The sequence below is a fragment of the Lithobates pipiens genome, unplaced genomic scaffold, assembly GCF_037356315.1.
Source record: "Lithobates pipiens isolate NorthernLeopardFrog02 unplaced genomic scaffold, aLitPip1_a1.2 Scaffold_28, whole genome shotgun sequence".
NCBI classification, from domain to species: Eukaryota; Metazoa; Chordata; class Amphibia; order Anura; family Ranidae; genus Lithobates; species Lithobates pipiens.
In genome coordinates, this window is record NW_027507789.1 from 134554251 (window position 1) to 134565161 (window position 10911).

At 43.8% G+C, this 10911-nt stretch overlaps 1 protein-coding gene across 2 annotated transcripts in view; it reads left to right on the forward strand.

The window, feature by feature from the left end:
* LOC143935605 (uncharacterized) overlaps positions 1-10233 on the forward strand; it is a 101483-nt gene extending 91250 nt beyond the window's left edge. For both annotated transcript variants that reach the window (XM_077459593.1, XM_077459591.1), the window contains one exon: positions 9502-10233. In XM_077459593.1, the coding sequence (XP_077315719.1) occupies positions 9502-10202 (701 nt within the window). In that variant the 3' untranslated portion in view covers positions 10203-10233. The remainder of the gene's footprint in view (positions 1-9501) is intronic.
* The last annotated feature ends 678 nt before the right edge of the window (positions 10234-10911 follow it).

Consider the following 10911-nt stretch of genomic DNA (forward strand, 5'->3'; position numbering starts at 1 on the left):
CTCTAATGGATGTGGTGATTGAGTCTGGTTCTCCAGAATAGACTGTTCCTGAGTTGTTAAGTGTCAGAGGATAAACAATTCAGCATCAGTGCTTCCCCGTGCTCCTACGAGGTAGAACGGTGCAACAGCGCACACAGGTGTGTAACGCGGCAGGTTTGCGCATACGGGTGCGCGAATTAGCGAGTCCGCGTGCACACAGTACCACGGTTGGCGCACGCATATGCGCGATACAGCACAACGGCGTGTGCGCACACCTGTGCACACCACCTGATTGCCCTGACAGGCCTATAAAAGGCAACAATGTGCTCTGTGTCTTTGCTGGTTTGTCTCTTCAGTTCCAGTGTTCCTGTGTTAGTGTTTTTTGTTTTCCTGAGCCTACCCGTTGTCACCTGGATCGTACCTGACTACCCGTGCCCCACCGTGCCCTGTACCCGCTGTTCCATCCTCAAGGGTACTCAGCACTTCGGCCCTGGTGAGTACCTGACAGTACAAACTAGAGGGTCGCCTACAGCACCTGGCGATCTCTCCCAGTCCACCGGATTCTTCACCTTCTACAGCCAGCAGCTCTTCTGCTTCGCAAGCTCAATGCGGTGCCACACCTGCAGTTGTCATGACCCTTCCAGAGCCCAGGGTCTCTACTCCTGGGCGTTTTTCGGGCAACAGGAAGAAGTTTAGGGCACTTAAGAATGCATGCCTCCTGTACCTGGCTCTGCAGCCCATGACCTTCCACTCCAAATCATTGAAGGTGGGTTTCATCATTTCACTGCTATCAGACGAGCCACAGTCTTGGGCCCATAACCTCCTGGAACAGAAAAGCCCCCTTCTCAATTCCGTAGAGACCCAGGGAAAGAGACCAGTAGAGGACTATATTGTTGAGTTTTTGGAAATGGTATGGGGACACTAACTGGAACAAGGCTGCCCTTAAATATCAATTTCACCTGGGCCTCTCCGAGACCTTAAAAGGTGAATTGGTCTGGGTAGATATCCCCACATCTTTGGAAGATCTGGCCACCAAGCTTGATCGATGTCTACGGGAGCATCACTCTGAATGTCTCCAGTCACCTAGACCCACGTCAATGCTACCCCAGGTACCTCCTGCACCTGCACCTGTTCCAGTTTCCACCTCCTCTACTGACAGCGAACCCATGCAGCTGGGCTCAATCCGGGATCCACTCACCCCTAACGAGAGACTCCATCTGTGTCAAGCCAACCTTTGTCTATACTGTGGTGAAGCAGGCCATTTTCTACACAGCTGCCCTTTGAGACCCAGTAAGGCCTACCTCATGTTGCTGTGAATTCTCAAATTGCGGGTTCCACCCTGTCTCACCTTGTCCTCCCTGTTTCATTACAGGTGGCGGAAGAGGAGGTTTGGCTGGGAGCCATCATTGACTCTGGGGCCTGCAGTTGTTTCATGGACATAACCTTAGCCCAGAACCTGCACATCCCTCTCTGCACCAAGAAACAACATCTTCAAATTCACCTGGCTGACGGCTCCCTACCCTGCTCCGGTCCTGTGATCCAGGAAACAGAACCTATCCTGACATCCACAGACTCTGACTTTGACATCATTAATTCTCCTATGTTTCCGATCATCCTCGGGTTCCCTTGGCTGCAAGCCCACGACCCACAGATTAACTAGAACAAGAAAGAAGTACTCTTTTCTTCTGTCTACTGTTCACAGCAAAGTCTCCTGCCGACCTCCCACAAGTCCACCTCTTGCCTAACAATACAGACTAGTCCTGATAACCTGCAACATGTCTCTTCAGCCTATCATGATTTTTTGGACATTTTTGACAAGAAGAAGGCTGATACTCTGCCGCCCCATCGGCCCTATGACTGCCGATTGATCTGCTACTCGGTTCCGAAATTCCGTTTGGTCGGATTTTTCCATTATCAGAGACTGAATTAGAAGCCCTACGCTCCTACATAGATGAAAACCTGGAAAAAGGATTCATCCGACTATCCTCTTCTCCAGCTGGTGCAGGCATCTTTTTCCTTGAAAAAAGGATGGTTCTCTCAGGCCTTGTGTGGACTACAGGGAACTTAATAAAATAAAATTAAGAACATGTCTAAGAACTGCCAAGGTATTCACTAAACTAGATCTTCGGGGAGCATATAATTTAGTCTGAATCTGCAATGGGGATGAGTGGAAGACAGCTTTCAGGTCTAGATTCTGACATTTTGAATATCTAGTGATGCCCTTCGGGGCTCTACAATGCCCCGGCCACATTCCAAAACCTGGTCAATGATATCTGCTGTGAGTATATAGAAAATTTTGTGATGGTATATCTTGACGATATTCAGATTTTCTCCAATTCACTAGAACTGCACCGCACCCACATCAGGAAGGTCCTTCTCCTCCTCAGAGAACACGGGCTCTACTTAAAAGGAGAAAAATGTGAATTCGAAAGAGACACCATCCAATTCCTCGGGTTCATCATCACCAAAGGAGGAATCTCAATGGATCCACAAAAGGTCAAAGCCATCCAAGAGTGGCCGGCAACTTCAGTCAAGAAATCTTTCAGCGATTCGTTGCCTTCGCCAATTTTTATCGCAGGTTTATTCGGGGGTTCTCCACGATTATTTCCCCCATCACTCAACTGACCCGCCAGCAAGTTAATTTCCAATGGTCTCAGCAAGCCCAGGAAGCCTTTGATGAATTAAAGAGACTTTTTATAACAGCTCCCATCCTCCGACATCCAGATCCAAGTCTTCCTTATGTATTGGAGGTAGACGCCTCCGAATCCGCAACAGGGGCTATCTTTTGCCAAAGAAGTGGCCCGAAGGCTCTCCTTCACCCAATTGCCTTTGCTTCCCAGAAACTCAGTCCTTCAGAGAGGAATTATGATGTCGGAGACCGAGAACTTCTCGCTATAAAATTCGCTCTGGAAGAATGGAGGTACCTGCTGGAGGGTGCGTCTCAACCCATCATGATCTTTACAGACCACAGCAACCTGGAGCACCTCAGAGCTGCTAAATGCCTCCGACCCCGACAAGCACGCTGGGCCCTCGTTTTTTCCAAGTTCAATTACCATATCACCTACCGCCAGGGTTCCAAAAATGGGAAAGCAGACGCACTCTCCCGAATGTTTCCAGAAGCCGAAGAACCATCTGAACCCACAACTATTCTGTCTCCGCACAACTTTCTCCAAATCGTCCAGCCTGATCTAGAAACCGCCTTTAAGCAAGCCACCAGCCAATTCTCCGAAACTGCAGCATCCTCCTCCATGGGCACACAGCAAGGTATTTATTCCTCCTTCAGTAAAACTCTAGATTTTGAAGACCTTTCACGATCATAAGATGGCAGAACATTTTGGGATCCAGAAAACTGCTGATTTGATCAACCGTTCCTTCTGGTGGCCGGGTTGGAGGAGGGATTGCAAGAATTATGTCCAGTCTTGTATCATTTTCCAACGTAACAAGGGGGCAAACACCAAAGCCTGGGGACTTTTGAGATCTTTGCCTGTTCCCGAGCACCCCTGAGGAGAGATCTCTATGGATTTTATTGTTAACCTGACACTTTCTGACAAGTTTACCATAATCCTAATAGTAGTGGATCGCCTCTCAAAGATGGCACATTTCCTACCCATGTGTGGCACTCCTTCTGCTGCGGCTACGGCAAGTATCTTTATCAAGGAAGTCGTGAGGCTACATGGCGTCCCCTGCAAAATCGTGTCTGATAGGAGAATCCAATTCACCTCCAAGTTCTGGAAGGACCTCTGCAAGGCTCTGGAGATCAAGATCTCATTATCTTTCCACATACCACCCGCAAAGCAACAGGCAAACAGAACAAATCAAACGTTAGAGCAATACCTCCGTTGTTTCTGCTCCTGCTCCCAAGACAATTGGTCCTCTCTCCTGCCCTGCACAGAATTCGCCTACAATAACTCTGTACGCTCTGCTATCAACCAAACACCCTTTTGGGCTAACTACGGCTTCCACCCTTCCTTCCTGCTAGATTCTGTCCCCAAAGTCTCCACTCCTGCAGTATAAGTAAAGTCAATCCAGGACAATTTCCTACAAATCCAAGAGGCTATTAAAAAGGCTCAAAGAGATTGAGGAATATTATAATAGTGGAAGAAAGAATTGCCTGAGTTTCAAGATCAGGGAGAAAGTATGGTTATCCTCTGTTAACCTGAAATGACATTACCCGTCACGAAAGCTTGGTCCCAAGTTCATCGGCCCCTTCGAAATCAAGAGGGTGGTAAACCCAGTGGCCTTTGAACTGGCACTAACTAGTTCATACAAGATTCACCCAGTGTTCCATGCATCCCTATTGAAACCAGTGATCCCAAGCTCTTTCTTCGGAAGAGAAGTGGCACCACCTCCACCAGTCGAAGGCGAAGGTGAAGAAGAATCCGAGGTGGAGGCCATAATGGATTGTCGAAAGAGGGGGAGACAGACTCAATACCTGGTAAAGTGGAAAGGTTATCCCCCTGAAGACAACTCTTGGGAACCCTTCAGTAACATCCACGCTCCCTGCTTAATACGGGATTTCCACTGGAGACACCCTGAGCTACCACCCAGATTGGTCATCCGGAGGCTGCCCCTTGCGGGGGGGGGGGGCACTGTCAGAGGATCAACAGACTTCAGTTTCGGTGCTTCCCCCGTGCGCCTGCAGGGTGTGCGATGCGGCGGGTTTCCACGTGCGGGAATTAGCGGGTCCGCGCGCACACCTTTCAGCTACTTTCCACTTTGGACATTTTGTGAGGTGAGTAATTCTTGACCACACTGTTTATCCTAGAGTCAAAGTATTGCCTTCGGGGTTCCCCTCAACCGACTGTCTCCACATTGATGAGCGATGGTCCAGCACTTGAATGCCCCTCTTTTCTTCCTAAGAAGGGAAGTATCTATTGCTGATGGGTACTGTACTCCCCTGGATGGACAGCAGACAGCACACACTCATACCCTTCTGTGGATTCCGCCTAAAGAGAATAGTGTCTAGAGGCCTTCATGGGACCTGATCATCAGGCGATAGGTCCTCTTTGTTTGGCAAAGCTGCAGTCGTCTTTAGGGTTCCTTGTTTCTCATATTTTCTATCAGGTGACTGTCCCTAGCACTAGGATTCCTACCTCTCATTCCTTGGCAGAGGATTCTACTCTTTACAGGGGTAGGTTAGATGGTTCTTAGAATCCTATAGTTGGGGTGAGACTTTCAATGTACTTGTCACACCCCGCAAAACCTATGGGCATTAGATAGCTGGAGTTTTACTCATCCTTCTGGTTCTGGTGTTGTTGAGTTATGTTGTATCCTCATCCCTGCTTACCTATTCATGCAGGTGCTGTTAATCACTCAACCCTGATTCCTCCTGAAGGAGAAGATAAAAACCTTTCATTTTTTTTTTTTTTCCAGCTTAAAGCCTACCTCCAGGTTTCCTATGACTTTAAAAAGTTAGTTTGGACCAAGCTGCTCCAAAGAAACTATTTCCTTTACGAACACATGCACCCTCTTGGAGCACTGTATACAGTGCTGTATTCTGGAAGCGGTACAAAGATTTCCTACCCCATTCTCAGAACAAAATTGAATCAGGCTGAGTGCTGCTCAGCAACTCACAGGAAGCTTTGTATTTTTTTTTTTTTTGCGTGAATACAAGACTTACCCTAATTGGCTGACATGGAAGAGTCTGGTGGATAACATCATGCTCTCCTACTCAACCAATCAAAGGAAGCCTTATATATATTCAGAACAATACAAGGCTTCCTAGGAATGGCTGAGAAGTGCTCAGCCTAACTCGATTTTGTTCAGAAATGGAATGTGAAGTCTGTCATGCTGCCGAACCATGGTGCTGTGTACTGTATGTACCTGATGCTGCATACAGTTTATAAAGTTTTCCCAGCAGGTGCATGTGTAACTAAAGGAAATGGTTATTTTGAACCAGCCTTTCCCAAACAAACTATTTAAAGTAATAGGAAATATGGAATTAGGCTTTAAGGGGCCTCCCTTCTGCATTTAGATTTTGTTATAAGGGCTCCCACATCCATGACTATCTGAGATCGAAAAATAAAAAACACAAATACCCACGCTAGATAGAATCATAAATTGTACTAATAATGGTTAAAGCTTCTGACACAAATCTGCTGGCACAGAAAATAATCAGAATAACATAAGTCACAAGTGCAGCGCTAATTATCTCTGAGATCAGTTGTCTAATCAAGTAACACCCTTCAGTCAAGGATGAGGCAGAGTGTCTCAGAGGGAGCTTGGAAAAGTCCTGTTTGGGGTTTACACATCTCCCAGGCTCTTCTCATACACTTTTAGGGAGCTCTGATCCTTGGTCCAGCTTGGATTTTATTCCCCGCGGGCAATTTTTACTCACCTTAGACATGTAGGCAGTGCTCTCATATCTGGGGGACAGACCAGTCCTGTCCAGGAGAGCTGTAAGGTTGGTGAAAAGCAAACACGGCACGCTGTGTATGTGGAGGCTGAGTTGTCACTTTGTGTAGTTAGTACCAGGACATGGCTAGGATTTTTTGTAGTCCTCCCCCTGTTTAATTTCTGGAACACTGTACAGCACTTGTAAATAGCACCAATAAATACTGCAATGTTTGATTTCACTCCATTCCACTGGTATCTGTGCCTGAAAGTGTGCCCACCCCAAGGAGCTTTTGTACCCGCTACCTATCTCCAGCTCACAAGGGTTCGACAGGTTCGGTTTCAGCCTTCTGCTGTTGACCAGCTGGTCTTTCCTGTGGGCATAAGTCTGTCCAAGTTTCCTTCCCCTGAATTCAAGGGTTAAGTGTGTTAACCTTATGCTTTTTTCTGCAGTTAACTGAATATTTAATGGAAATGGTATGTCTCTGTTCCAGCTTCCCCTAAAAGAGGTGTTGTAATTCTTTATCTGGTTTCCTCCTGTTTACTTAACTTGTTCCACCTATTTTTTTGTGCATGGTTAATTGGTCTCCTATTTCAATGGTTAAAGCTGAACTCTAGCTTTTGTTACACTTCACATAATTCAGCCATTCATAGAAAGTGATGCATTCTAGCAATGAATACACATCTTCCTCTGATTGGCTGAGTCAGAGGTTGTAACAGTCCGCCTTTCTGACTCCGCCAATTGGAGGAAGTTTTGTAGCCATTGCTAGAATAAATAGCTTTCTATAAATGGCTGAGCTCCACTCAAAGACTTTTGTGTTCCAGTATGAGACAGGAAGGTCTCGACTCAAACCTGGAACACAGTCCTGTATGTAGCCTCAGATACATCACGCCAATGGCCTCACATGTTAGTGAAGGGCATAGTTCAGGGGTGTCCAAACTACGGCCCTCCAGTTGTTCAGGAACTACAATCCCCATCATGCCTAGTCATGTCCTTGAATGTCAGAGTTTTACAATGCCTCATGGGATGTGTAGTTCTGCAACAGCTGGAGGGCCGTAGTTTGGACACCCCTGGCATAGTTAGTTTGTTTGGGCCAGCTTGGCCCAGACAAACTATGTAAAGTGTAACAAAAGGCCTATAATTTTTTTTTTTTGATAGGTTTCCCCTTTTATAGTGTTTTATCTGTCCTGGTCTGGAGCACCAGGTTGATCCATGGTGTCCTCCCTTCGTTGTGGCAATTGCCATAATTGCTTTGGCCCTTTCTAAAGCTAGCCTTGATTCAGGTGCTGATTTATTTTTGTAGCTGTTGTCCACCCCTCAGTTGAAATGCTTTTGGATGCCCTAACTGTTTAAGAGTTTCCAAAATTCCTTTGTCCCTCAATGAACAATAAAGAAAATAAAAACATTGTACTTGCTATAAAATATTTTTCTTGAAGTTTTATTGATTGGCACAGGTCTGGCCTCTGTGTATTTGACTCTTTATACTGCTTGCTCAGAGAATCGAGGTAGGGTTAGAGAGGTTTTGTACAGAAGTAACGGGTTTTTATTTCCACTTTTTGTATGTTTTATTCCAATAATGTTTTGTAATAGAATATCATTTTTTCAGGATATATGGTCTGTACTTTGGTATACTGAGGGGTCCATCCTTGAACACTCTTTTCTTTTCTTTTGCATATATTTTTCCTATTGGTCTCTTGGGTTTATGTAGACCCCTTAGTAGGGTTGCTTAAGTATTAAAATAAGATCTGTAACTTCCTCCACACTTTTTTGTAGGTAATTATGACAGTTGGATAGGGGCTGGCTTCAACTTTTTTGTTTGCCAGTGTGCCAGCCATCTATATGCAACAGTCTAACCAAACTATTTAAGAATATCCTAAATCTGTATCCCTCAATAGACTTACAGTAAGTAGAAAACTATATTCCCCTTATGGCTAGAAACCAGGTACTGCTAAACAAACACAAACAAAAATGAAAAACTATAGTACATGTGAAACCTCTTGTTTATCCGCTTGCCAACCAGCGCATGCCAATTTCCATTGGCAGAATGGCACTGGCAGGGAAAAGGGAATACAGGTACGTCCCTTTAAGCAGCAGTGTTGCAGACACGCGCCTGCAGCTGTCTCCGTGACCGCGGGTCCCACAGACTCGATGTCCATGGGGTGCCCGCGATCGTGTCACGGAGAGGAAGAACAGGGAGATGCTTCTGTCATCGAGAGCAGTGATCACTGTCCTGTGTGTTGAAACCCACACTTAAAATCACTCCCTAGGACACACTTAACCCCTTCACGGACCCCTAGTGGTTAACCCCTTCACTGCCAGTATCATTTACACAGTAATCAATACATTTTTATAGCATTGATCGCTGTATAAAATGACAATGGTCCCAAAATGTCAAAAATATCCGATGTGTCCGCCATAATGTCAGTCCTGATAAAAATTGCAGATTGCCGTCATTACTAATAAAAAAAAAATTCAAATAAAAATGCCATAAAACTATTTTGTAGACGCTATACATTTTGCGCATCCAATCAATATACGCTTATTGTGATTTTTTTTATTTTTTTACCAAAAATATGTAGCGGAATACATATCAGCCTAAACTGTGGAAAAAATCGTTTTATTTTATATATTTTTGGGGATATTTATTATAGCAAGAAGTAAAAAAATTTGTTGTTTTTTTTTCAAAATTGTCGCTCTTTTTTTTTTTTTTGTTTAATAGCGCAAAAAATAAAACCGAAAAAGCGATCAAATGCCACCAAAATAAAGCTCTATTTGTGGGGAAAAAAAGTACGTCAATTTTGTTTGGGTACATCATCGCATGACCGTGCAATTGTTAGTTAAAATCAAGCAGTACCGAAGCGCAAAAAGTGCAAAAAAAGGGGGTAAAATCATCTGAGGCTGGTGTGGTTATGTAACTGTGATTCCAAGAAAAAAAATGCAAGGGTAATCTGGTTGGACTTTAAAATACAGCCCTTTAACGATAATTCACTATCAAAAGCCAGTGTATTGCAGTAGTCCAGTTTCAGTGTGCCAAGCAGTGTGACAATTGTGATAGTGTTTTTAGTTGTGGGGACTGTGTGCAGCAGGGTGACCTGTACAAGATATTGCACACTGTGGTCTGGATAAAATATGTAAGTAATAGGGTTATTGCAATTATTACATTTAACTGTCCCGATTTTCATTTTCAGGAGAAATACTTGGCAAAGAGAACACAGATCACTCCATTGTGAACAAACCTTTACCACCTGAACAAGAATCCATAGAAAAGATATCCCATCCAGCCAAGGAAACAATCAAAACCCTATCCAGTAACGAACCATGGAAAGACATACCGGTGTATAGTTCACAGGACCTCAGCAATGTAGTCTATGCTAGTGCTGCTACAACAACTGGTACAGAAAGCACTGACCTCAATGCATTTATCTGTAATAGGTCAGACCTACCACTGTGTGATACTGAAGCAAACCCTAGCATTGAACTTGAGAATTTACCTTATCCACCAACCTTGGACAGTGCCGAGAGAAGAGTCATGGAAGATAAACCATATGGGTGTAAGTATTGCATTCGTAGGTTTGCCCACAGCTCAAGTCTTTACCGGCATCAAAAAAGCCACATGGAAACTAAGCTTTTTAAATGTATCCTGTGTAATAAAGCCTTTACCAGTGCCTCAAATCTTAATGTCCATTCCAGAATTCACACTGGGCTAAAGCCTTATGAGTGTAGCGATTGCGGGAAGAGGTTCACACGCAAATTTGGTCTTGACCAACATTTAAAAATCCACAGCCAAGAGAAATTATATATTTGCTCTCATTGTGGAAAGACTTATACCGATTACTTTTTTCTAGTCAAGCACCAACAAATGGAAAGAGCTTCTGTGCCATACTCTTGAGATTGTTCAGAAATAAAGCATGTGTGCCAAATATTAGTGTTTTTTTGTGTTTCTCTCACCAAAAACAGAAACAACCTTGCATAGATTTGGTTTTATAGGTGTATATTTAGGAAAGGAGAACAGCTTAAGATCACAAACATGATTTTACAAAAACTAGGTAAGGAAACGGTTCACTCTGTAAGTCCCATTCGAAAGAAGACATAGCATTAGTGATATTTATTCATGTTCAAGTTAATTTAACCACTTCAGTCCCGATAGATTTGGCTGCTCTATGACCAGGCCATTTTGTGTGATACGGCACTGTGTCGGTTTAACTGACAATTGCGCATTCGTGCAACACTGTACCCAAACAAAATTGATATCCTTTTTTTCCCCCCACAAATAGAGCTTTCTTTTGGTGGTATTTGATCGCCTCCATGTTTTTTTTTTTTTTTTTTTTTTTTTCTGTGCTATAAACAAAAGAGGCAATTTTGGAAAAAAAAACACTATCTTTTTGCTATAATATCCCAAATTTAAAAAAAAAAATTCTCAGTTTAGGCAGATTTGTATTTTTCTACATATTTTTGGTAAAAAATAAAAAAAAAATCGCAATAAGCGTATATTGATTGGTTTGTGCAAAAGTTATAGCATCTACAAAATGGGGGATAGATTTATGGAATGTTTATTTTTGGGACCAGTGACATTTATACAGTGATCAGTGCTATAAAAA